The sequence below is a fragment of the Lonchura striata genome, chromosome 36 (genome assembly GCF_050655825.1).
Source record: "Lonchura striata isolate lonStrDom1 chromosome 36, ASM5065582v1, whole genome shotgun sequence".
Classification (NCBI taxonomy): domain Eukaryota; kingdom Metazoa; phylum Chordata; class Aves; order Passeriformes; family Estrildidae; genus Lonchura; species Lonchura striata.
This window is the reverse complement of record NC_140738.1, coordinates 10,856,715-10,884,120: the sequence shown is the minus strand read 5'-3', so window position 1 is coordinate 10,884,120 and position 27,406 is coordinate 10,856,715. Positions and strand designations below refer to the sequence as shown.

The 27,406-nt window shown below is 53.4% G+C and overlaps 1 protein-coding gene across 1 annotated transcript in view; it reads left to right on the top strand.

The window, feature by feature from the left end:
• Nucleotides 1-427: 427 nt before the first annotated feature.
• LOC146764149 (uncharacterized) overlaps nucleotides 428-27,406 on the top strand; it is a 113,941-nt gene continuing 86,962 nt past the window's right edge. Inside the window, exons 1-2 of the mRNA XM_085565505.1 lie at nucleotides 428-1,988; nucleotides 25,228-25,236. Coding sequence (XP_085421631.1) covers nucleotides 1,084-1,988; nucleotides 25,228-25,236 — 914 coding nt within the window. The 5' untranslated portion in view covers nucleotides 428-1,083. The remainder of the gene's footprint in view (nucleotides 1,989-25,227; nucleotides 25,237-27,406) is intronic.

Below are 27,406 nucleotides of genomic sequence, written 5' to 3'. Positions count from 1 at the left end.
TGCCTTTGTGCCCAAGTGCTGCAGGGCCTTCTTGTGCCACTCCTGCAGCCCCGGTCACTGCCTGTGGGTGCTCATCCTCTGAGAGCTGCTGAGCTTTCTGCAAAACCTTTCCTTTCTGCAGGGACCCAAAGCAAATCCTGAACAGCAAATCCTGCTCCTTCCATGTGCACTCTGCATTTCCCAGCTGTTCCTTTGTTTTCCCCGTTGTGCTCAGGGTCCCTGCCCAGCCCGTGTGGCAGAGCCGGTGCCTGTCCTGCCGCAGTGTCCAAAGGCGGCCCCCCCGGCGGGCAGGGCCGGCAGCTCCCCGGGGCCGGGCAGCGGCCGGGGCGTCCCGCAGCCTCCTGGGGGCCGGGGGCCACTGCCGGCCCTGCCCGGGGCTGGTGGGGTCAGGCAGCGCCCGGCGCTGAGCCCCGGCTGCCCCACAGCCCCGGCCCGGCCCCGCAGCTCCCCACAGGCCCCAGCCCGTGCTCCCGGTGCCGCACCTCTGCGCCCGGTGCTGCCGCTGCCACCGCAGAGAAACCCCTGCCATCCTGACCTCCTGCTTTTCCTCTCCTGGAAACCAGGGATGGAAAGGAGCCGGCAGTGGGTGCTGGGGCTGGGGGCAGGAGGAGAAGGGAAGGAGAAGCAGGCTTGAGGAACAAAATGGTCAAGTGATGCAGGTGGCGGGAGAAGATGGGATTGTGCAGGAGAAGGAGGAAGAGCAGTGTGAGGAAGAGTAGAGACACAAGAGGAGGAGGAGAAGGAGCAGAAAGAGGAAGCAGTACAAGTTTCCACCACTCATTATAGTTGCAGCCTCCCCCCAGCCCCAGGAGCGCTGCTCCCTCCACATGTAGCAGGTGACCGTGGAGGGGGATTCACGATTTTCACGGGGTGAATCTTGGTGTTTCTGAGATTTCTTGAGCTAAATGTTGGTGCTTTGGTTTTATTTGGCAGCTGAATATTTATCTTTTGGAGGAGGGTTTTGCTGGCTTTTGGTGTTTGGGGTGTTTTTGTTTTGTGTCTTGAAAGTTTACGGGATTTTTGGGCTGAATCTTGGTGTTTTGGAGGTTCTTACAGACACAAGATTCCCGATGACTTCCTGAGATGAACTTGGGCAAGGAGGAACCTCCAGTCCAAGGTGCTCTTCTCTTGTTTTTTCCCTCAAACCAGGATTTTTCATTTCCAGGGCGTGGCTGGATGGAGGAGGAGGGAAAGCCCCGGAGATGCTGCAGGAGGAGGAGCTGCAAACCCAGCCCAGGGAGCTGTGGGGAGGAAAGAGCCCCCCTGAGCCAGGAAGGCAGGCAGAGATCCAGGCGGAGCTCGGAGCTGGTGGAGAAGCCTCATGGCAGGGAGAAGCCCCACAAGTGCTTGGAATGTGGGAAGGGTTTCAGCCGGAGCTACCACCTGATCCGGCACGAGAGGATCCACACTGGGGAGAGACCCTACGAGTGTGGGGAGTGTGGGAAGAGGTTTCGGACCAGCTCCAATCTCCTCAGACATGAGCGGAGTCACTCAGGGGAGAGGCCCTTCCGCTGCCCCGACTGCGGGAAGGGCTTCAAGCACAACTCCAGCCTCACTGAGCACCGGCGCATCCACACTGGGGAGAGGCCCTACGAGTGTGGGAAGTGTGGGAAGAGCTTCATAGACAGGTCTTGCCTGATCAAGCACCAGGTGGTCCACACTGGGGAACGGCCCTATGAGTGCTTGGAATGTGGGAAGAGCTTTGGGTGGATCACCGCCCTGAGAAAACACCAGCGCATCCACACTGCGGAGAGGCCCTACGAGTGTCCCCAGTGTGGGAAGAGGTTTCAGACCAGCTCCAGTGTCCTCCTACATGAGCGGATTCACACAGAGAGGCCCTACCGCTGCCCCGACTGCGGGAAGGGCTTCAAGCACAACTCCCACCTCACTGAGCACCGGCGCATCCACACTGGAGAGAGGCCCTACGAGTGTGGGAAGTGTGGGAAGAGCTTCACACAGAGATCAACCTTGACCAAACACCAACGGACGCCCCACTAAGGGAAGCCCTGTGAGTGCCCCGAGTGAGGGAAGAAGTTTGGCGTGAGGGAAGAGAGTGAGGGAAGAGCTTGGTGTGCTGCTGCAGCTCCATCCCCCATGGGAGGATCCGGGCTGGATGATCCCCAGTGACCCCCGTGGGGCAGAGCCCTGGTGCCCCCGTATGGGGAATAAAACAGAGAGTAAAGCAATGGAGCTGATAAAGGGGCCCGACATCTGAGGCCTGACTGAGCAGAAACTGTGGGAGACACAGACACAGTTTGTCTCCCTGGGCAAGAAGAAGGGACAGTGGGGGGTGACAGGGGTGTGACAGAGGGGATGAGGGGGTGACAAAGGGACAGAGAGGACAACAGAGCCCTCCAGGGAGGGGACAAAGGGGACCCTGGGAGGACACAGGGGCCACCGCTGGAGGCCACAAGTGCCACCAGGTCCCTGACACCTCCCTTGTCCCCTCCCCAGGTGTCCCCGTACCAGCTGGAGTCACTGGTGAATGTGGTGGCTACCCTGAGTGAGGTAGCAGCCACCGTGACCAGGTTACAGAGGGACGAGCAGCAGCTCATGTCCCCAGAGTCCCTGCACGGGAACCTGAGGAACTTCACCTGGAGTCTTGGTGAGACCCTGGAGCAGGGCGATGTCACCTCCCTGGGCCACCGTGGTGTCCCCTCCCTGGGCCGGGCCCTGGCCGTGCTTGGGGCCACCCCAGGGGCCACCTGGGCCGATGTGAGAGCTGCGGGCTGGGCCTGGCAGGAGTTGGTGGTCAGGCTCGAGGACAGCCGGGCCCTGCTGGCCTGGGATGCCACCGAGCTCCACGACGCCCGCTGGGACGCGGCCATCGCTGCCATCCGGGCCGGGGATTCCTGGCACAATAAAATCTCAGAGTGTGCATGGACAAGTCCAAGGCAGTGTGAGCTTTCTGCCAGGATTTGGGAATCCTTTACGAATCCAATTCTCACATCCCTGGGCCCCCCCGGTCCCAGCGCTGTTCCCGGGGGTCCCGCGGCTCTGGGGGTTCAAAGGGGAGGGGGCGGAACCCCCGTGATGGGTGGGGGGCACAAAGGGGGGTCCGGGCCCGGTGCTCGGGAGGTCGGGGGCACTGAAGGGGTGCGGGTGCGGTTTTTGGGGGGTCCCGGTGCTCGGTGAGGGGGGGTCAGTGCTCAGCAGCGGGGGCTGTCCAGGGACCCCCCCGGCCCCCCCAAATCCCAGCCGGGTGTGAAAAACAAAGTTCACTAAGGGATTACTAAACAAAGTTAATCAGGGATAAAAAAGGGTTTTGGGGCTCGGCCAAAGAACTCCCCCTCAACTTGACCCTTCGTTCTCCGGATCCGGTTCCACTGCAAGGCCACGAACACACTCCTGAGTTTTGACATTATTCAAACACTCCCGGGAGGTTTGGGTGTCCCAGGAACTCGTGTTTGGGTCTCACCTCTGACTTGTCTGCAGAACATTCTGTAGATTAAGTCGATATATTTGATTTCTTCTCATGGTTCCACCCTGTTGTTTCAGGCCCCCTGATAAATTCATAAATTCTTCTGAGCTTTGTGTCACTGGTATCACCTGGTGAGGCTGGTCCGCAGATGTGGGAAACAACTGAATTGTTTTACACCTGAGTCAGTCACACAAAAGTATTTTAACACTGCATAGTCTCTATTTCAGTATTTGTTATTAATCTATTTAATGTTTATCTATTTTTAATTTATTAAGGCCTATGATACAATATCTGTTTATTACTCAAGCAGTAAATTTATTATACACTGCACACATAAACTGATCGATTTTATTTTACCAGCGAACAGCTGCAAGGAATTATCAGTAATCAATATCAATACCAAGTACCACAGCAAAATCCTCCTGCTCAATAACAACGTGCAGAAGGCAATACAGAATTTCAAAAGCTGATTATTCTATTGTCATTTATAACCCGGCTCTGCTGCAAGGCACCGAGGGGCTCATTCAGCCCCTGACCCACCGCCACCCCCATCAGTGTCCCCAGAGCGTCCTCAGAATGTCCCCAAGTGTCCCCAGTGACGTCACCCCAGGAATTCCCATCAGCATTTGGGACAATTGCAATGAAAATTCCCAGAAAATTCCCCGAATTCGTCTCAAATCCCGCGTGGGGAGGGGAGAGGGGAGAAGTGACAGCAGCGATGTCCCTGATGTCACCGTCCCCGACGATGTCACAGCGGTGACATCGCTGTCCCTGCAGCAGCCTCGGGATGTCCTCTGTGAAAAATGCGTATTTTATGGTTGGCTTTTGCAAGTATTAAATTGAATAGGATTTGCATTATATTACATTGATTAGTAGTGCTGTATTAACAATTTAATGGTAGGGTAAATGCAGATTTGTGGTTAAAACGGAGCTTTTGTGGTTAAAACAGAAACTCTGTGTGTGGGAAGAAAGGAATGAGGTACTTGCACCGGGACAGCAGCCGCAGGACACCGAAATCTTGCAGAGAAAAAGAATTTACAGCTTATTGTAAATGCAGGCGAGCCGGGGGGAAGAAATGACGATGCCTGACTCCAGCTCAGAAGGATGAATGGTTTCTTTATTAGAACTATACTAATATACATTAATATACTGTTTAAAGGAGACACTAAAACTACAAACCTGCTTTTTCTATTAATACTCTATTTAAAGGAGATACTAAAACTACAAACCCGCTTTTTTTATTAATATACTGTTTAAAGGAGATACTAAAATTACAAACCTGCTTTTTCTAACTCCCAAATCGAACTCCTCACAACTCGTGACCCTCTCTGAGATTCCAGCCCCAGGTGGGTTGGATTGGCCCCAGGCTCAAACGATCCTCACCAGAACCCAACCCAGCAACCACCCCACAACAATTTGGGTAACAAATCGTTAAACGATTCTCCAAACACGTTCCACATGCTAAAACAAGGAGCAGAAACAGAAATTGTTTTCTCTCTCGTTTCCCTCTGTGCTCCTCTGTGGAAAATGCTGGGAGGCAGAGCAATGTGCTGCCACAAGCGCTCCCTGATTAAAGGAAATTCACTCTCCGTGCCCCGCTCAGCCCTGCGGGCGCCGCGGGATTGAGCAGAGGCTGCCACTGCTCCGGGCTCTGTGGCTGGACAGGATTGATGCATCATGCATGAGATCGATGAATATGCAACAGGCTGCTGCTTTTAGGTTATTCCTTGTTCAAGGCGTGGCTTTGGCAGCTCAGTGCCCGAACCATCCGGACGTCCGTAATCCCTCGCTTTTTATTGTCTTGTCACTGTCCTGACCTCATTGTCCACATTGTTATTGCTCTGATTTTATCGCTGGTTTTTAGTAACTGTTTTATTACTAATAAACTTTTACAATTTTAAAAACCAACTGACCGGCGTTTTCCACAGTGCCCAAAACCATCCGGATGTCCGAAATTCTTCAATTTTATTGTCTTGTCATCATCCTGACCCTCATTGTCCAGATTCTTATTGCTCCGATTTCATAGCTATTTTTATAACTATTTTATTACTAATTAACTTTTAGAATCAGTAATTTTTTAACATTTTAAAAACCAGTGAGTGGCGTTTTTCACAGTGCCCAAGAACTTCTGGATGTCCCAAATTTTTCATTTTTTATCGTCTCGTGGTGTTCTGATCCTCATTGTCCACGTTTTTATTGCTCCGATTTTATCGTTATTATAATTATTAAGATATTAATAATTACCTTGTGTAATTATTAATTTATTAGTAATAAGGTTGTGTAATTAGTAATTAATTACTAATAACTTGTGTAATCAGTGATTGGTTTGTGATTTTACAGACCCGCGATCGGCACTTTCAGAGCTCGCAGCGAGCGGGAAACGTTACACGGGAACGAGCTTTGGATCGATTCCTGTGTGATACTGATCAATAATCAATAATCAATAACTAATGCTGGATCGATTCCTGTGCGACACTGATCAATAATAAATAATTAATAACTAATGCTGGATCGATTCCTGTGTGATATTGATTAATTAATAATAAATAATAATGAAGAGTGGATACAAGTTTCTGTAATATCAAGTAATTAATAATTAATAATATTTGTTAACAAAGTTTAATTCCTTTGTAATATTGAATCATATTAATTAATAATATATTTTGGATTATTTTATTTGTAACATTGATTAATAATTAATAGTTAATTAATATTAGATTGGTTTCTTTGTAATAATAATAATAATAATAAATAATTAATAATATAATATTGATTTCCTTGTAATATTGATTAATAGTCAATAGTGAATAATATATAATTAATTTATCTGTAATAAAGTTTATTAATAAAGATAAACAATAATAAATACTGGATAGATTTTTTTGTCATATTGATTAATTAATCCTTAATAATTAATAATAGATCAATTTTTAGTGTTGATTAATTAATAATCAATAATTGATATTGGGTCTATTTCTTTGTAATGCTGGTAATAATAAATAATAATGAATATTGGATTTATTTCTCTGTAATATAGATTAATTAATTATCAATTATTAATTGATATTGAATAAGTGTCTTTGTAATGGTTATTAATTAATAATCAATAATCTGTAACTAATATTGGATTGATTTCTTTGTATTATTGTGAAAAATGCATATTGAATGATGCGCTGCTATTGATTATTGATAACTCCCTGCTATGGATTATTGATAATCTGCTATTGATGATTGATATATCACTGCTATTGATTATTGATAACTCCTTGCTATTGATTATTGATAACTCAGTGCTATTGATTATTCATAAGTCCCTGCTATTGATAATTGATAATTCACTGCTATTGATTATTAATAACTCAGTGCTATTGAATTGGATGTGGGGGGATGAAGGGACAATGAGGGGGAAATCTCCTTTTTTTCCCTGTTTTGTTCCTTTTTTTCTCCTTTTTTTCCTTTCCCCCCCCTTTTTTTTCCCTTTTTATTTTTTTTCCTTTTTTTCATCCTTTTTTCCCCTTTTCCCCTCCTGTTTTTTCTTTTTTTTCCCTTTTTTTCTCCTTTCTTTTGATTTTTCCTCCTTCTTTCGCCCCTCTCTCTCCCGTGACAAAAGCGAAGATTTGATGAAAAATCGATAAAATGGGAAACGGAACTTTTCTGAAATTGTTTTTTTTTAAAAAAATCCAGTGAACAGTTGGAGCTGGGTAATTGGTTCTTTAATGACTTTAAATTCGTGCTTTGGGTTTTTTAATCAACGCTTTAAAAAAGAACCTTAAAATCCAAACCGGAACAAACTCCTCCAGTGCCACCAACCCCACCGGTGTCCCCAATGTCCCCAAATGTCCCCAAACCTCCCCAAATGTCCCCAAACTCCCCCAATGTCCCCAAATGTCCACAAACCTCCCCAAATGTCCCCAAAATCCCCAACATCCAAAAATCTCCCCAAATATCCCCGAACCTCCCCAAATGTCTCCAAACTCCCTAACATCCCAAAATCTCCCCAAATGTCCGCAGATGTCCCCAAATGTCCCTGATCCCCACTCAGGATGCATTGGTTTGGGGGGGATGTCACCCCCCTCGTTTATTCTGGAAATATTTGGGACATTTTGGGGACAATGGGGGGACTTTGGGACACTGGGGATATTTGGGGACATTAGGGAAGTTTGGGGAGCTTGGGGACATTTGTGGTTGGGGACATTTTTGGGGAGGGTTGGGGACATTTTTGGGGGTTTGGGGACATCGGAGCTGTCACATGAAAAGCCCCCCTGGAGTGAGAGAGAACAGGAGGGGACACATTGGGACATTGGGCACACCTGGGACATGGGGACACGGAGATGAAGGGGGACACTGGGGACATTGGGGACACCGGTGTCACCTCCCCACTAAGGGTCACAGGTACAGGCTGAGCCCCCCGATGACGAAGGCCACCAGGGCCATCCCCACCATGTCCTCCACGCTGGGCCCGGTGGCACCTGTGGGGACATTGGGGACGCGTCACCGACACCCCTGGGTGGCACCGACACCCCTGGGTGGCACCGAGCCCGTCCTGGTGGCACCGGCCACCCCCCGATGTCCCCAGCTCTGCTCCTGATGTCCCTTAGCAGATCCCAGTCCTGTCCCAAGTGTCCCCAACCCCATCCCCAGTGTCCCCAACTGCATCCCAGCTGTCCCCAGCCCTGTCCCCAGTGTCCCCAGGCATCCCTGGTGTCCCAAGACCCTCCAAACCCCGTTCCTGATGTCCCCAGCTGTCCCCAACCCCATTCCTGATGTCCCCAACTCCGTCCTGGTGTCCCCAACTCTATACTCAATGTCCCCAACCCCATCCCAGGTGTCCCCAGCTCCATTCCTGGTGTCGAAGACTCTCCAAAACCTGCTCCCGGTGTCCCCAGTGTCCCTGTTTCCCTGTTTCCCCAACCCCATCCCAGGTATCCCCAACCCCATCCCTAATGTTCTCAAGTGTCCCAAACTCTGTTCCCAATGTCCCCAGCTGTGCCCAAACCCCATCCCTGATGTCTCCAGGTGTCTCCAAACCTAGCAGATCTCCACGTCCAGCGGGAAGAAGCCGACGGCGTCGCAGCGCAGCTTGGCCGGGAGCCCCGGGGACAGCCGGGATGGCAGCAGGGACACCCGGGGAGGGGCTGGGAGATGGGACAGTGAGCTGGGGATACCGGGAGGGACTGGGAGGGAACTGGGAGGGAACTGGGACATACTGGGAGGGACTGGGGCATACTGGGAGCCCCGGCCCCGCCCATTCCCGGCACTGACCAATCAGGCGCAGCCGCAGCACCTGCTGCACCTGCCCTGGGCGCGCTCACGGAGCAGACGAAGGCGCCGTCGTCCGACCCCGAGAGCGGCGGCAGCTGCAGCGACACCTCCCTGGCGCCCCCCGGCGGCTGGGAGGACCGAGGAAACGTTGGGCCTCAGTGGCGCCCCCCGGCGGCTGGGAGGACCGTGGCTGTTCTGTGCCCAAAAACCCCCAGAACCCCCCCAAAAAAACCCTAAAAATGCTCCAAAAAACCCACAAAAATCACCTGCTAAACCCTCCCAAAACACTCAAAAAAAGCCTAAAAAAATCACCCCCAAAACTCCCCCAAAACCACCCACTGAACCCCCCAAACACCTCCCAAAAAAGCCACAAAAATGCTCCCAAAGCCTTCCAAATAACTGTTCAATGCCCACAGCGCCCCCTCGTGGCCAGGAGGACCACGGCTGTCCATTGGCGCCTCCCAGTGGCCCGGAGGACTGAGGCCGCCCACTCCCAGCAGCGCCCCCTGGAGGCCGGGAGGACCTGACCACCCCCCCCCCACTCGGTGGCGCCCCCCGCTGTCCCCACAGGGCTCTGCAGCCCCTCCCCTCCCCTCCCCTGCGCGGTGCCGGGGGGGCTCCCGTGGCCCCCCAGGAACAGCAGCACCCCCGGCGCGGCCTCGAAGGCCAGCAGGCGCCGCGTGGCGCCGTGGCGGTGCCGCAGCCGCTGCAGCGTGAAGGGCCCGGCCGGAGTCGCGAAGGCGCAGTGCAGCCGCCCCGGCGCCCCCAGCAGCGCCCGTGTCTGCGGCGTCCGCGTGGACACCAACAGGGACACTGCAGGGTGGGACAGGGCGTCATGGGTGTGGGGACATCAGGTACACTGGGGACATCGGGGATGTGGGGGGACGTCAGAGACATTGCGGGGCACGACAGGGCGTCATGGGGTGTGGAGACACTGGGGACATCAGGGGGACATTGGGGACAATGGGGATGTGGGGTGTCCTGGCTTGTAAGATCAGCATGTATTCTATTGCCATCTGTTGGAGGTTGGGCACTTTTCTTATCTCTTCCAAGAACAATGTCTCCCTCCGGGGAGAGATCTTCTGTTCATGGACCATTGAATGACTCACTGCATGACTGGTAAAGTTACATCATCCCATGGTGAGATGCTCCACCCAGAGGGAGGAGCCAAGCACCCCTACCTGCATAAAATCTGCACTTTTTGAGACACTGGCAGCCCTTTCACTGGATTCCCAGAGGAGCAGCTTCTTCTCTGCTGGTGTCCCAGAGGAAGACCAAGCCCAACTACTATTTTTCGTCCAGCGGGGGATGGCGTGAGGTGGGTCCTGTCTGCTGGGGATGGTGGGATCAGAGCTCTGGGGAGATGGCAGCGAGCACAGGAGCGTCCTGCTCTGGGCAGCTGCTGAGGGCTGGAGGTGCCGTGGCTGGCTGCAGGCTGGGCACATGTCCTGCCCTCCTGCTCTGCTCCCAAAGGCAGCAGTGATGGGCAGCTCTGGGCACAGCCCTGGCACGGCCAGCATGGCCTGGGCACCGCGGGCGGCTGGGACAAGGGGACAGGAGCCTTCAGCTGACGGGGCTTTCTGGTTTCTCTCCTTGCAGCCGGGCTCTGCGGGTGCTGAGGCTGCTCTGGGCTCTGCCAGGGCCCTGCTGGAGCTCAGCACCGGGCTGCAATCAGCCAAAGGAGAAATGGGGTGCCCTGCAGCACAGACTGGCTTGAGCATTTCAGCAACACAGCTCAAGTCTGCAGAGTGTACACCTCCAAAAGAAAACATGCCATCACCCAAAAATAAAATTGTTCAATAACTTCTGAAATGAAATCAATCTGGGATGACCCCAAAATGACTTTTTGCAGCTTTCTCAAACAGCAGCTCAGCCCTTCTCTGAACTGTTCTCTCCCCCACCTGCCTTTTACTTCCCAACTGCTCCCTCTTTTCCCCCAGTGAGTTCCCAGCCCATTCCAGTCTCCATCACACTGTTGCCTTCCTTGGTGCCCCTCACCATGAGGAAGGCTGAGCCCCAGGCTTAGGGACTCATCCTGTCACTGGCTGAGGAGCAGCAATGTCTCAGAGGTCTGGTGGGATTTTAGTGTCATTCAGAGCTGCTCTCCAGCCCCCAGCTCTCCTCACTGCTGAGTTCCCACTCCCTTTTCCTCGTCCTTGCAGCAGGATGAGCTCTGTGAATCCCCTGGAGCCTCCCCACTCTTCCCAGCCCACGCACCCACCTCAGCTAGGTTGAAGCTGCAGCTTCTGTGTCCCCTCTGGCACACCAGTGCAGTCTCCTGTGCAGGGAGCCCCAGCCCCAGAGCACAGCACTCAGCAGTGCAGTCGGGGCTGGAGCAGCTGCCCTGCAGCCCTGCCTTGGCTCTTTGTGGCAGGGAATGCTCCCTGTTTGCAGCTGTCCCTGCAGGATGGCCCCAGGGCAGAGCCCAGCCGGGCTCCCACTGCAGCCCCTGAAGCTTGGGGCAGACAGTGGTCCCAGAGCTGAGGTTCACAGGGAGCTCCCGGAGCTGTGCCTCGCACTCTGTTGCCGTGTCCCCGTGCAGGCTGGCTTGTACGGGGTGAATGTACCAGCCCTGCTTTGACTGACAGGGGCCGGGCCCATCACATCTCTCCCAAGGCTGCAGGCATTGCCCAGGCCAGAATCTGAAGGGGCACAGAGATCAGAGCAGTGAAATCATCCAGACTGGGTTTTGAAAGGCTTTAGAAGGAAGGGCTTGAGAATAAACGTGCTCTGTTTGCCTCACGAACATCGGGGTGAGTGGTCTCTTTGGCTCCAACCCACTTTCCTCCCTGAGCCAACGTTACCCACTCCCTCACACATCCCCCCCGTGCCTTCCCACTGCCTTGTCCTGTCAGGGCTCCCGCAGCCCCTCATCCCTTTGTGGCCCCGTCCCCTCAGGGTCTCCCCAGCCCGGCCAGCCTGCCCGGCAGCAGCGCCGCAGCCCCACAGGAGCTCCAGAGGAGCCCCACCAAGAGGCACCTGGGAGCCCTCAGCAATCCAGCCAGCAGCACACGGGCAGGAGGACACGGATGGCGCTTCCTGGCTGGGACAGGGCTTGTGGCCATCTCCAGGCACCGCTCTCACAGAGATCCCCACACCTCCAGCCCCTGCCCATCTGCTCTGTGGGCAGCACAAAGGCTTCAGCAGAGCCACCAAAGGCCAAGGGGCTTCTGGCCATTTTCCCTGCAACCCTGCAAGCCTGGGCAGCTTGCTGAGCCCAGGAACCCTTTTCTCCCTCTTCCCCTAGGCCCTGCAGAGCCTGGGCAGCCAAAGAAAGATCCTGGGAGTCTGTCTATTACAACACATCCTATATTTATATGCTAAAGAAAAACAAAAAGAAAGAAAAGAACAATCTTAAAGAAACTAAACATTCCTGCTGGCTCAGGTGGCCCCAGCAGACAGAGCCTCTGGGATCAGCTCTCTGCAGAGCTCCAGCAGCGCAGCCAGCCGAGCTCCGACAGACGAGGCCGTCTCCTCCATGCCCTGCAGAGCCGATCCTGCAGGTTGTCAAAGATGGAATAAGGAGCTCTCTCTGCTTCCTGGAGGATGTACAATGTTTGAAATGCCAGGCTTGCGACGGTGACACTGGTGTCATTTTCCAAGCCTTCAAGGGCTGAAAGAGAGAGGAACAGAGCCATGGTCAGTTCCCACATCTGAGGGGACCCGAGGGGACTCTGTGCCAGGGCCATCCCAGCCGGCTCTGGCCATGGCCAGCAGGGAGCAGGGACCAGCTGGATCAGCCCGAAGCTGCTGGCCACGAATCCCCCAGGTGCCCTGAAAGCTCTGTGTGCTCTGCCCACGCCGGCCCTGGTCCGCACAGGGAGCAGAGCCCTCCGCAGCCGGGGCAGGGCTCGCAGCTCCCCCGGCAGCCCCCGCTGGCAGCCCCCTGCCCTCACTCACCCTCAGAGAGGAGCTGCAGCTCTTCCATCCTCCCCCTCAGGTGCCGCCCGGCCGTCCCTGGGAACACAGAGCCTGTCAGGCCCAGGGCACAGCTCCCTGCCAGCGGCGCCGCCAGCCCTGTGCCCACTCGCCCTCCTGGCCCGGCTCGTGGCTCACCCATGAACCTGACGGCCGCCTCTCGCAGGGGCTCCTGTGGGCTCTGCAGGTAGGGCAGGGCCCGGCGCAGGTGCTCGGCCACGCTGCTGCTGTCCTCTGCCAGCTGGAGAGAGCGGCAGGAGGGAAGGGTTGGCCCCGCAGACCCCCGGGCCGGGGCTCCATGGGCACCCGGCTGGGGCCGCAGGAGCCTGGAGCAGAGCCCGCGCGGCCTCGGGCTGCAGCAGCGGGCAGGGGCACAGCTGCCAGCCCGCACACCGAGCACCGCGCTCAGGGGCTGCTCCAGGCTGGGGCTGCGGCTTCCCGGCCCTCCTTACCAGGCACTCGGGGAACTGCCACAGCTTCTGGTTCTGAACCAGCTGTACAAGATCCCTCCTCCTGAGGAACTCGGCCGCACAGAGCAGCGTTTCCTGAGAAGCCTGGAGAGCAGCAGAGACGCGGAGATGGCCCCACAGCCCAGGGCGCAGGACCCCGTCCCTGTGCCAAGGCCAGCAGGAGCTGCAGCCTGCGAGGTGCCAGGGCAGGGCCAGCCCAGCCCCTGCCAGGGGCCAGCGGCAGCTGCCGAGTCCTCACCTCTGCCACTCGCTGGTTCTCATCGTGGCAGTGCAAGGAGAGGGGCAGCAGGCTCTGGCGCATGTGTGCCTTCAGGACCTTTCTCTCCTCTTCCGGAAAAAAATCCAGCATCTCCCGGAAGATAAAGAGGGAGCACAACTGCACCTGGCTGTCCTCCTGTATAAAAGGAAGGAAGAAAGGCCTCAGCGTCAGCTGCTTCAGGCCCACCTGGGCACAGCCTGTGAGTGCACAGGGCACAAAGTGTGCGGGCAGCACCCGCTGGCCGTGGCTGGAGGCGCAGAGCCTTACGTTGTCAAAGAGTGGCAGGAGCGCCTCAGCCAGCTGCAGGGCGAGGGTGCTGGTTATTGGGGCACCATTGCACAGGAACAAACCCCTGAGGAGAACCGTGGTCATCCTGAGCATGGCGCTGTCATCTTCCTGCAGGAGCTCCACGAGCCTTTCATGCAGGCTCCACATCCTTATGGCCATCTACTTGTGGAACACAAGTGTGTGAAACACCATCCTGCTGCCACAGGGCCCAGGGGCCCAAGGCCTGTGCCAAAGCCCTGGGGCAGCTGCAGCAGGAGGCAGGAGAGCTGGCAGCAGCTGCCCCAGTGCCCCAAGGCCAGCCAAGCCCCAGGGACTGCCTTCCCCAGCCCCACGCTGGCAGCACGGCTTCAGCCCCTGCGCTCTTCTCACCGAGACACTGGTGGTGCCGAGCGCCACGAGGCCTCGGAGTGCCAAGCGACGCCTCCCCCTGCACTCGCTCTGCAGGTGCTTGGACAGGAACTGCAGGACGCTGTCACGGCACTCGCTCACGTTCAGGCGCTCCAGGATCTGAAAGGCACAGGCCGGTGACGGGGGAGCGGCCGGCGGGAGCCCAGAACCTCCCAGGGCTGGGCCCAGGCAGCAGCACAGGGCGCGGGCTCCGTCCCAGGCACTGCGGCCAAGAGAGGGCAGAGAGCCGGGAGGCAGCTCAGCGAGGCAGCGCCGGCCTTCAGGCTCACCTCCACCAGGAACGCCAGGGCAGCCAAATCCCGGCACGGCGTGTCCTTGCTGAGCAGCCCGAGCAGGTGGAATGCAATCCTGGAACACGCGGCTTCGGATGCGCGGTGCATTTCTCTGACAGGAGGAAACAGGAGCCAAAGCCCTGAGCCAGCGGGGCAAACCTCTCCCAGGACTGCCTCACAGAGGTCTGGCCTTTCTCCACCACCCTGCAAGGGGCAGCTCAGCCCTCTGGGAGGTTGCTGCTCTTGGGCACGCTCCTCTCCCAGCCTTTTGCAGCCTCCTTGGCCGTCCCTTGGTGACAAGGCCTTCTGGCCCACGGCCACAGGGACTGTGTGGGGCACCTCGGGCACAGGGCACACATGCCGGGGACAGCTGGGGAGCAGGGGGTCTCACCTGGCCAGCACACCCACAGCACAGTGGTGGGTGTCAGCACAGAGCAGTGTGTCCCAGCCATGCTTGTCTTCCACGGCCACCACCACATCCTCATAGTGAAGTTGGCAGAGCAGGGCCTTGAGGGTCTGCTCTGCAAAGCTGTGCACAGAGCAAAGCTGAGGTTACACTGGGAGCACTGGCCCCTGCCCTGGGCACATGGCAGGGACAGGAGGACTGGCATGGAGCACCTGCTGGAGCTGGTGGCAAGGCCGTGTTGCTGCTGGCATCCCTTCCAGAAGGTATCGACCTCCTCTGGCACATCCAGAGTGCTGAAGAGCACTTGGAAGAGCAGATGCACAAAGAGGCCGGGGAAATGCACGGTGACTACATGTGGCACACAGGGCAGCTGGAGGATCTTCCACATCACCACGGTTGCCTGCAAAGGACAGAGCAGCCCGAGACAGCGCTCAGTGCCGAGGTGTCCGTGTGGCAGGGCCCGAGCACGGGAGGGAGATGCCCAGAGAGACGCAGGGGGAGCACCGGGCCTGGTGACCCTGGAGCTGCCCCGAGGCCAGGTTTCAGCCCAGCGCCTGAGGCAGGGAGACGCCGTGGGGGAGGGAGGATGGAGAGCTGCTGGAGAGGTGGCCTTGGGGCCAGCAAAGGCAGAAACTCACAGCCAGGGCAAGGACAGCCGTGTGGTCCCCATCGGAGGTGCATGTGCTGTGCTCTGGCCAGCTCCCCAGCACATCGAGGAGCACGAGCATGGCCGGCTCTGCAGTCCTCAGCGAGCACATGATGTTCTTCCACATGGCCAGAGCAGCTCTGTGGGGTCAGAGCTCTGTCTCAGAGGAGTCTGGGACACAGCAGCGTGGCCTGGGCGGCAGCGGGGAGCTGAGCTGCTCTGCCAGCCCTGCCTCTGCCCACTGCCCCTCACCAGCAACATGCAGGCAGCCCAGCCCTGTGGGCACTGGCCCCTGAGGGGCAGGGGGGAAGCATGGCAGCACGCTGGGGGGCTGGCAGGGGCCAGGGCTGGCAAAGGGAGCAGCCAGAGGGCCCTGGAATTCTCTGTTTGTCAGACACCTGGCACAGGCTGCACAGGGGGAAGGGCTGCTGAGCCCTGAGCCCTCCGGGCAGGTGGGCCCCGTACCTGTCACACAGTGGGGCCACACGCAGGAGAGCCATCACCACGTCAGAGGGCTGTGCCTCTGTCAGATCCAGAAGGGGCCTGTACAGATTGTACTCAGGAAACTCATTGGCCATGAGCCACTGGTGGATGAACCTCACCATGGCGGGCACCTGGAGAAGGAAGGGGAGACTTGGAAAGCTGCAGGAGGAAGGAATGTGCCCAGCTGCCCCAGAGAAGTGCTTCCCTTGCCACCACACTGCCATGGCCTCAAAGGCTCCCAGGGAGCAGCAGGCATGGCTTGGGAGGCCAAGCAATTGCTGGGAGGAGAAAAGCCAGGCCACAGGCTGCTCACTTGCTCTGGGCTGGAAGGACCCTCCTCCACAAGCATATCCAGCAGGGCAGCGCTGCTCTTGGTTTTGAAGATGGGAGAGTAGACTCTGAACACGGTGCCCATGGCGCTGGTCTCTTCCTCCCGAATCCTCTTCATGAATTTGCAAACCATCTGCAGCAGAAGGGCAAGAAGCCCGGGATGCTGCATGGAGTGCTCCGAGCACAGCGCTGGGCTGAGCAGTGCCAGCAGGCCCAGCCCAGGTGGGGATGGCTGCAGGTACCTGCGCTGTTCTGCGGAAGCGGCCACGGCTGCGTTCCTGCTCTCGTGTGCGCTGCACGGCTGCACCTGGCAAAGAGCGAGCGCAGCCCGAGCTGAGGGGCTGCGGGAGAGGCCGGAGAACACAGCCCAGCCCTGCACAGCCCAGGCAGGGACAGCCCCGCGACGGCCCAGGGCACGGAGCACGGCTGTGGGGTGTCTGCCCGGCCCCTATTCCATCCTGTCCATGGGCATGGCCCCAGGGGATGGGATGGGATGGGATGGGATGGGATGGGATGGGATGGGATGGGATGGGATGGGATGGGATGGGATGGGATGGGATGGGATGGGGCCAAGCTGGCTGCAGGCACCAGACCTGCAGCCCAGCTCTGCCACTCACCCTTCTGCAGTGGCTGGAACTGCTCCAGCTCTTCAGGCTGCTGTGCTGGGGCAGCTCCAGGGCCTTCTTTCTCCTCCTTCCCCCAGGCCAGCTTGGGCACGCTCGCAGGTCTGTGCTCTACGTCACTGCCTGGATTCATGGCTACTTGCAGAAGGTGAAAAGGAAAAGGTTCGAGTCAGCAAGTGCTGCAGTCGTGCCTTGAGGGCACCTGCAAGAGTGAAGTCTTGGCAAGGCTACAGGACAGCAAGTCCTGCACTTTGCTCTTGGGGGCTCCAGCCACAAGGACAGGAGACTCCTGTCAAGTATGGTGCAAAGCAAATGCCATGGTCTGCCCTCGAGGGCAGCTGCGGAAGAGATGCCTCAGGAAGGCCAGGGGTCACCAAGTGCTCTGGTCTGGCCACGAGCTCACCTGCAGGAGTAATACCTCGGGAAAGCTCCGGGTCAGCAAGGAACAAGTGGCTGTGCGAGGGCTCCTCACAGCACCGCTCTCTCCCGTCCTGTCTCGTCGTGTGCACCAAGCACTCTGGCGTGGCCTTGTCACTGCCAACACCTCTGCCAGAGTGTGTCACAAAGGGCCCTTGGAATCCCTGTCCCGTTCCATTCCACGGTGACCATGCTGCACCGTGTCACCAAGGGCCCTTGGATCCCCTGTCCCGTTCCATTCCACGGTGACCATGCTGCACCGTGTCACCAAGGGCCCTTGGATCCCCTGTCCCATTCCATTCCACGGTGACCATGCTGCACCGTGTCACCAAGGGCCCTTGCATGCACTGCCACCTGCCCTGGGGCCACCCCCAGCCCCCCAGAGTGGCCCAGGTTGGAAGGAATGCCTTGCCCCAGGTGTGTCAGACAGCCCAACAGGATCTTTGGGAAGGGCTCAGCCCATCAGCAAACGCTGCCCTGCTCTGCGGGCTCAGAGCAGCAGGAGCCCCCGCAGCTGCCGACGCAGCCACGGTGGGAAGGGCACGGGGCCTCCACAGAAGCTGGCACGGCCTCCTCGGGACACGTCCCACATGGTGGCCATCCTGAGCACGGCCCTGGGACACAGACCAGGAACGTGTGGGCCAGGGCAGGAATGCTGCTCTGAGCCCTGGGGCCCGGGCAGCGCTGACAGCAGCAGGTGAGGCACAGTCCCCGCCCAAGCAGAGTTCCCCCTGTCAATCATGGTAACACCTCACCCTTCTTTTCTGTATAAAATTCTGTGTATTGTTCTCTGTCACCCATCTGCAAGGGCCCTTTGCAAACATGGTGACAGAGGACAGCGTGCATCGAATTTACACTGGAGCTGCAGCATTCCCCTCCAGGAACTGTTAGGGGAGAACTCAGGCCACAGGCATAATGCTTCTTGGTTACAAATTGACCTTATCTCTAAGAGCAGAAAGCTATTTAACCCTGAGCCCATTTAACCCTTAGAGAAAAACCCAGTTTTAAAAAACAACCTTTCAGCACTTGATCCCTTGGAGAAAAACCGAATTCCCAGAAAACAGTCTGTAAACAGAAAACCTGTTTGTAAACATGAGAAATAATTTGTAAACAAATCAAGTCCTTATATGAACTGTCCATGAGGCAGGTGATAATTTGTAATGCTGTTTGTGGTTTCCAGTGTCCATATTTTAGGCAGCTGTATTGTACTGTTGTAGGATTTATTGTAAAACATGAGAACAGACTCAGAGGGGAGGAGGGTGTACCCTCAATCCAACCCCTTTCCCCTTTTTTCTTTGTATAAGAAATAATAATAGGAACAGAACATGGATTTTGAATACTACTAACTTATGCAAACTTTCATACACGTTTACTGATAATATTTTTCTTTACCAGCCAGGTTCAGGGTGAAGAACTTGATTGGGAGATGTTTTGATCAGGGCAAGGAACTTGGTTGGGAGACATTTTCTGTATTTATATTTTATCTAGTGCAAACCATATACTTTTTTCCCTTTGTTAGAAATTTTGTTATTGACTTTAATACCTGACTTTTAACTTTTGAAATTATGACAAGTGGCAGAATTTCAGTGAAAAAACTTTGCAACTGCAATTTGCTTATGATAAATCCATGTTCTATGTGTACCTCAGTGGATATTCTTTGAATCATACCAGTTTATCTTGAAGCAATGCAAGAATAATTACTAGAATATTAAGAAAAGACATGTTAATACACATACTAGGACTTCTTTAAGACAATGATTTACTAAAATATGAATATAAATCTAATATCGATCTCCACCTGAGACAGACAAAAACTCTCTAAGATTTTAAAGTTAGAAAGTGTATGTTTATTGAGACAGCCGGGCAGTACGTGGGATAATTCCCTAATGCACACTGCAAAAATCACAGGTATTACAAAGCTTTTTTATTTACAGAAGTCTTGAATACACAAAATATGAATGCATATTCATATCCCTGTCACTTCCTCTGCTCCACTTCATATGCTAATTGGCAAAAAGGCAATTAAGCATGTGTGGTTCTGTTCCCTGAAATGACTCGGGGGTCCATTTTGGGGAAGGTTCTCCAAAATGAAGAAGTAAAATAAGTCTTCCTCGTTCTGACCTTTCTGCCTTTCCCATGCACACGTGACAAATGAATCCTTGCCGTTTCCCTGTGCTTAATGAATCCCTAAAGTATGGGAAGTCTGCAACTGTTTTTGTGTCCCTGAAATCTGTTGATCACATCCTGTTTCTCATGATAAGCACAGCTACCCAAACATAAAGCTGGCAAGCAATGAGTTAATAGATCCTGGATATCTTATCTAAGATCCAGCTACTGTTAACTATGAACAAAGCCGATTTATCTACTTCTGCTAAGTCAGCAACATCCAATTTAACTATCATCTTAACTTTCCTAAAATTCTTAATTCTTCAAAATTAATGTCTCACCGGGAATGGGGACAGGGAATGGGAATGGGGACAGGGAATGGGAATGGGGACAGGGACAGGGAATACAGTACAGGCATCAAGAAAGGGGTCTGGATTGGGATGGGAGCAGGACGGGAATGGGACAGGGGGGACACAGGAACAGGCAGGGGCCAGGGGAGTATGGAAGGGGAGTAAGGAATGGGGCAGCCGCTGCAAGGGGACGAGGCATTGGGATGGGGCACATGGGGACAGTTGCAGGGCAGGGGGTCCTTGACCAGCTGCCCAGAACCTCCACCAGGGTCTCCCAGGGCAACTGGAGCCGCTCAGCCTGGGGTGCCCAAAGCCCTGAGCAACCCCCAGGTCCCTCCCAGGAACCCTCAAGTCCCTCAAACCCAGCATCCCCCACATCCCCTGCAAGACCCCCCCCTCCATGTCCCCATCCTTGTCTTAGCTCAACATCTTTATTTTTACCTGCTTTTAAGAGTTTTGAAAGGGCAAAGAGAAATGAAAAGAAAATCCAGGCCACGGGGAGCCAGGAGGATGTGGAGCCCCCCAGCCGGGTGTCTTCCCAACATGGATCAGCAGCACCACGGGTCACCGGGGCTCTGCACACCGGGGCTCACTGGGGATCATCCAGGAACGATCCTCCTGTGGGGGATGGAGCTGGAGCAGCGCACGGAGCTCTTCCCACACTGGGGCACTCGCAGGGCTGCCCTTTGTGGTGCCTCTGCTGGTTTGGGGTCAAGGCTGAGCTGTGTGATGAGCTCTTCCCGCACCTGAGACACTCGTAGGGCATGAGACATCCCCAGGAACAGAGCTGGGATGTGCCCTGGTGCTTGGGACATCACCAGGAGCGGGGCTGGGATGTGCCCTGGTGCCTGGGACATCATCAGGAACGGGGCTGGGATGTGCCCGGGTGCCTGGGACATCACCAGGAGCGGGGCTGGGATGTGCCCTGGTGCCTGGGACATGACAAGGGGCGGTGCTGGCTGGGGTTTGTTTGGTGCCTGTGCAATCCCAAGGGCAGTGTCACAGCGGGGCAGCTCTCAGTGTCCCCAGCAGGTCACAGTGTCCAGGGCAGCCCGTGCCAGTGGTCACTGCGCACACGGGGCAGGCTGGGCTGGACAGGGGACGGGGCAGAAACGCTGCCCTGGGACTGGGGTCTCCCCCTGCCTCTGGGGCCCAGCCCCTGCTGGGAGCGCCTTGGGCAGGGCACGGGGCTGCTGCCGGGCCAGGGGGACAGGCCGTGCCCCCTATCCCCTGCTGCTGGGCCAGGGGGACAGGCCGTGCCCCCTGTCCCCTGCTGCTGGGCCAGGGGTGTTATGGACAAATTCAATTGGGGAGGCTAATTATAGATAAATCAATTAACAAGAATTTATTAAGCAAGCGGTATTAAGCAAAAGAACAGTGCTGGGTGGCCAGGGAGCCTCTGCTCTGCCACGGCGCACCTTCCCCCTTTGACCTTTTTGTTTTTATAGTCCCTTTTTTATTTCCAGTTGACGTATTTTCTCTCGATGCACTCTGCGCCGATGCAATTGGTTCCTGGGGGGGTCTTTTTTTCTGCCCTTGGTGGTCATAGGAATGAAGGCTCCTCATCTTCCTTGCAGATTGTCCTTGGCCTAAAAGTTATCTTGTATATAATTAGTTACAGAGTCTTCTATGCTAGTTGAATTCCCGATTCAGTTCAAATTCTTATCTCCTTTATCGCTCGTTTTGATGAACAAAGACCTTTTTATTTATTACAGTACCCCCTTTTTCTCTTTACCAATTTGTTCATTAAAATGCTTTAACTCTTGGTAGATTAAGACCAGGGTTTCATCTACTTCTAAGTCCCTGGGCAGTGTTTCCTACCTATCTCTAATAAGCATTAGATGAGCTGCCTCTAGTCTTCCTTTTACAATGTCTATGATTTTATTAAAAATGTAAGGTTTGAAAGTTAAACTTTGTAACAACAATATTACAGGACCTGCAATCCCCCTTATACAGAATTTCTCCTTGGGTGCCATACCCCGGAGTTTTGCACCCCTCAGGGTACCATGAGGTCTTTAAAAATTTATCTGGATGGGTGACAGCCAAGGCGGTTGCTATGGTTTCACAGCCCCAATACTCACACAGATATTCCCCAGGATAATGACAATATCCCCTCCCAGGATTGGAACCAGGACACCAATAGGTAGCCTGGAGTTCAGGTTTACTCCATCCCCACATAGAGTTTACCAAGTCTTTGTTAGTAACAAAAAAATGGGAGCTACAGTGGTGGCATTATGCTTAACAACTTTCCCTTGGTCTGTTTTGGTCAGAGTCCAATTAAATGGCTGGTGTGCATAGTCCCCTTGACCAGGCCAGGTACAACATATAACTAATATGCACAGGATTTGCCAGCAAGGGTGGAGTCCAAACCGCCCCAGGGTTTGATTATCATTATCTCCCCATTCCCAGTGTTTGTTTTGACATGTTATTGCCGGGCTCACCTTTACCCTTGGGAGATCAGTATCCTTGAGGCAGTTCTTGAAATACTTTGAATTGTCCCAGTCTGAGGGCTCTTTCCTCCACCGCTTCTCATCCCTCTGCCTCGCTCGCCAACTCGGTTACTCCGGGCCGCGAGGCGCACCATCTTCTCGGAGCAAGGATATTCTTCAGGAGGACCCAAACTCTGTTTTTGTTGCCTCTTTTTGAATGATTCCCAGCTTTTATCCTTCACTTGTGGTGAGTCACACTGAATCCCAGGTAAAGTTTTCCGGCAATTCCCTTTGATAATTTGAACAATTAGGGGAATTGGTTCATTGGAATGGAAACAGCAATTTTCAGGCCTAGCCCCCTTAGTAAACACCTCCCACCACTCTTGGGATTCCCTTGGTAGGGTCCCATTCTCTTCTCCAATCCTTAGGACTGACTCTGTCAGTTCTCTTTCTAACTGATAACACCTTTACAAATACCCCTAGGAGGAGTGCCTCTGTAACTATGGACCCACCACCGTTCCTGGCAAATTTTACAAATATAGCATACAAAAGGGTAACAATCACAATCCTTATTTGTACAATATACTCTAAAATCATTAGTTATAGGATATCCATAGTCCAATATCTCACTCTACCAGCTGGTTCGTACAATTCTTACTGAGTCCATTCAGTCCATTTAAATGTGACCTTAAGGTCCCCGGGCTGGCTGGTTATTCTCCAGGGCTCTTGGGCAGCAGCAGGAATCGCTCCCTTTATTCGGCTCGCATGGGTCCATCCCTTCTCGGCGGTTCTGACTGCAGTTTCTGTAGTGAGTAAAACAACATAGGGGGCTTCCCAGTTTGGGGGTAGTGAGGTTTCTTTCTAGGTTTTTTATTAACACCTTATCACCTGGATTTATAATATGGATTGCTAGGTCTAAAGGAGGTTGTTGCACTAGTAACTCGGCTCTTCTAAGCCCTTCCCGAGCCTTCACAAGTTGCATGACATATTGGCTAATTCACAAATTGTATGACATATTGGCTAATTTGTTGATTACTTATTTCAGGGTGATCTATAGGAGAATCCATGTCATAAGGCATCCCATAAAGCATTTCAAATGGAGAAATTCAAATATCGGTTCTGTGCTGAGTTCTTATATTTAACAAGGATAAAGGTAAACATTTTTACCCAAGATAACTGTGTTTTATACATCAATTTAGTTAGTTGCTTCTTAATTTTCCCATCTACCCTTTCCACTTTACCCAAGCTTTGTGGATGCCAGGGTGTATGATATTGCCACTTTGTTCCTAGAGCTGTAACTACTTCTTTAATTGTTTTAGAGGCAAAGTGTGGCCCTCTGTCTGAGTCTATTACTTCTGCTAGTCTGTAATGGGGGATTATCTCTTCTAATAGTATTTTTACTACTGTTTGTGTAGTTACCTTGGAGGTAGGGAATGTCTCTACAAAGTGAGTCAAGTGATCTATTATCACCAATAAGTGTTTATACCTTCCTACTTTAGGCAAATCAGTAAAATCTATTTGAATGTGGGAAAACGGTCTATGTGCCAATTCCCGCGCCCCCCATTTCCCACACCACTCAGGATTTCTCACACCTGGGTCTACTCCTGGGTCAGGGGTCTCTTCAGCCCCTCTAGAAATCTCAGCCCTCATTCTAGAGAGACTGCAGACTGTAGAGAGAAAGCTTACCAGATTAAACACCAGGAAGATGGTCTCTTTAACAGTCAGGGGAAATGGAACATTCTCTAATAGGGGGCTGAGAGATTCAGAGGAGAAGAAGGAAAGCAACGGCTGAAAAGCCTCATCCCCTGCTTCCCCTCTAACAAACTGGCTGCACAACCATGACCATGAGCCATGCATTCCTGGAACAGACTTCAGCACCTTCATAAACCCCTGAAAGCCATTACACCCAAGCCCAACCTGATGGATATTCTGGTCAGTGCCCTTCTACTGCAAAAGCTACGTATTAGGGACAATACCAGAGCTATTCCTGGATAAGAAAATAAACCTAGGGACCATAGAGGGATTAAGATCTCAAAAAACCCTAGGGACCAGAAACACATACAGGCCTCCACTCTAAAAGACACTATGAATTCAAACAACATAGCCAGTAACTGCTCCATACTAACAGAAAGTAATTGGAACCAAAATATGATTAGAACGGGGTTTGTTTTTTCACTCTCTCCAGCCATGAGATGGGCAGCAAAATATTTGTCCTAGTTTAGGGCAAATTTGGGAGAAAAACCTCTGGAAGGAGCCCCCAGAAAACAAATCCCCACGGCCCCTCCCCACCCACCTGATTCAGGAAGAATTTTGTCTGAGAGAAGTGGAAAAGAACCTGTTTACTTAACAAACAAAACCCTTCCCAGCACCAAAAAAATGAACAACACCAGATGTCAACAAAACTCCTTTACCACTCTGAAGAGATGACAAATCCAGAAAGTCTCTCCTGGGGGTGGTCGCCCGGGTCTGGGCGCTGGGGATTGCTCTGGGCACTGGGGATGGCTGCTGCAGATCACAGAGCGCAGGCTCCCGGTGCTCCTCGGGGTTCCCAGGTCCCAGACCAGAGCAGGCTGGATGGTATTCAGGAAAGGGAAAGGGAAAAGAAACAGTCCAGGGAAAGAACTGGACTGCTCAGCTAAACTAACTATGAAGAAAAGGCAAAAGCAGAAGCAAGGAAAAAAAGCAAAGCAAATCAAGGAAAAGCCAGCAAGCAAAGCAAAGCAAGCCAGCCAGCACTGGCCTCTTCTAGACAGCAGACCATGGGGGGAGGTGAGCCGGCTGATAACAAGGCAAAACAAACCTTCACTTTCTGAATCAGTTCTGGGAGCACAGAACAGAATATCAAACATAAACAGAACACACGATTGGAGATACAAACACCATAATGTCACCCTTGGACATTCCACCCCTTATCTCTGTATCTTCAACATCATGTATAAACTCCATCAAGTAAAAACTTCTTTCACTTACTCAAACCTTTGACACTTACACATTTCCTTCTATTTCACTTGCTCAAACCTTTGACACACATTTCCTTCTGTCTCATGTCTGTATGTTTTCATGTACAGACACTGGCAGCAACATCCAGCAAACAGTGATATTTGCCATGAGTCTCACCCCACAATCAGATCCCCCTGAGGTACACATCGTGTTGCTCCATCTCTCTGCATTATCCACCATGTACAACCTGGTCCCTGAGCAAAGACAATCCCACAAATGGGTTTGTCTGTACTTGAGGCAGAATTGCTCCACACTGATTTCCCTAACAAACCTCTGGCATGTGTCACTGGGACTTTATCTCCATCTACTATATTCAGGGGCTCAGACTGGGCAGGACCTGCTCGATTGGTGGAACCTCAGCTGTTAACTAACCAGGTGGCCTTTGCTAAATGTTGCTCCCAATTTTTGAAAGATCCCCCACCCAATGCTTTTAAGGTGGTTTTTAACAGTCCATTGTGCCTCTCCACTTTGCCTGCAGCTGGTGCATGGTTTGGGATGTGGTACACCCACTCAATGCCATGTTCCCTAGCCCAGGTGTTGATAAGGCTGTTCTTGAAATGAGTCCCATGGTCTGACTCAATCCTCTCAGGGGTACCATGCCTACAAAGGACCTGCTTTTCAAGGCCCAGGATGGTGTTACGGGCTGTAGCATGAGACACAGGGTAGCTTTCCAACCATCCTGTGGTGGCTTTTACCATGGTGAGCACGTAGCGCTTGCCTTGGCGTGTCTGGGGCAGTGTGATGTGGTCAATCTGCCAGGCCTCCCCATACTTGTACTTGGACCACCGCCCACCATACCACAGGGGCTTCACCTGCTTGGCCTGTTTGATGGCAGCACAGGTCTCACAGTCATGGATCACCTGAGAAATACTGTCCATGGTTAGATCCACCCCTTGGTCTCGTGCCCACTTGTAGGTGGCATCTCTGCCCTGATGGCCTGAGGTATCACTGGCCCATTGTGCTCGTAGCAACAGTTACTGGTTGAGGCTCACAATCTGGTTTAGCTGCTGGCTTAGGCTCACTGTCTGGTTTAGCTGCTGGCTTCCAGCCGGGGCTGTTGGCTGCAGCCTGAGTGACTGGGATAGCTGCTGATTTATCTCCCTGCCCCCCTTCCTCTGTCTGCTGCCCTACAGTATCTAGCAGGGTGTGATAAGCACATGCCAGGGCCCGGCTCACTGCAATGATCTTTTTCTCCTTAGACTTATCATGGCATTTCTCTTTCAGGTACTTTGCCACCTCAGCTGGATTCTGAATTTGTTCACATGGGAAGTCCCAGGCTATAGGGTCAGAAAATTCCTTTAAGATTTGGCCCATATGCTCCCATTTCTTTCTTGAACTCCCTCACATCTCCTGAGTTGAGAGGTACCTCCACATAACCTATTCCCAGAATTTGGGTTGGTTGTCCCTGCTGACCAGCACTGGGGTTAGGGATCATTCCCAAAGCTACTTCCCTTCATGGATATAGAGCTTGCCCTTCCCTTTCTCTTTCCCCCCTTGTTAGACTACGAGTAATGCAGCGATTTTCCTCAGGGACCGGCTCTGGAATTTCTACCTCTTGGTTATCAAAATCTCTCCCTTGATCTAAATTGGGGTAGACTGTGGGTGGTGCTGGTGGGGGTGGAGGAGGAGGAGGTATGTATGGTAGAGGGGGTGCAGTTGGAACTTCCTCAGGCTTTTTATTTTTCTTTTTCCCTCCCTGGGTGCTTCAGGCAAAAAGTTTTGCTCTTGTTTCCCCCACTATCCAGACAGCAGCATACTTGCTCTCTTCCATATCAAAAGGTTCTCTAGAGTTTACATAAATGTTTAATGCCTGGAAAATCCAGTCCTTGAAGTTTCCAAACACTGGCCAAAATAAATTATCACTACAGATTTGTTTTCCTCCCCATACTTTTATACAATAATGTATCATTTTTGCTCTATCCTTTCCTTTCCTCGAAGGATATTCATCCCAAGATTTTATCATTAGACCTAACGGACTGTCAGGGGGGATCTGGGGAAGCATTACCGGGGTCCCCGTCCCCATGGAAGCAGAGGGCTTGCTTTTCCTCTGTCCCATCTCCCAGGACACCTTCAGGCACACACACACTCGCGGCCCCTGTTGGTGCCCAGCCCCTCGCGGGCTCTGCAAACCGCACTACTCAGAGCTCTGCCCGTGCCTCGTCCTACAAGGACGTCTCACGCGTTATGTCCTGGGATCCCAGCCCAACCCAGCGGATCCCCACTTTTATACTCACGCTGTCCTGCGTCTTCGCCCGGCTTCGTGCACAAAGATTACGGGGTTACCGGTATCCCTTGTGCTCAATACCGAATTTGGGTTC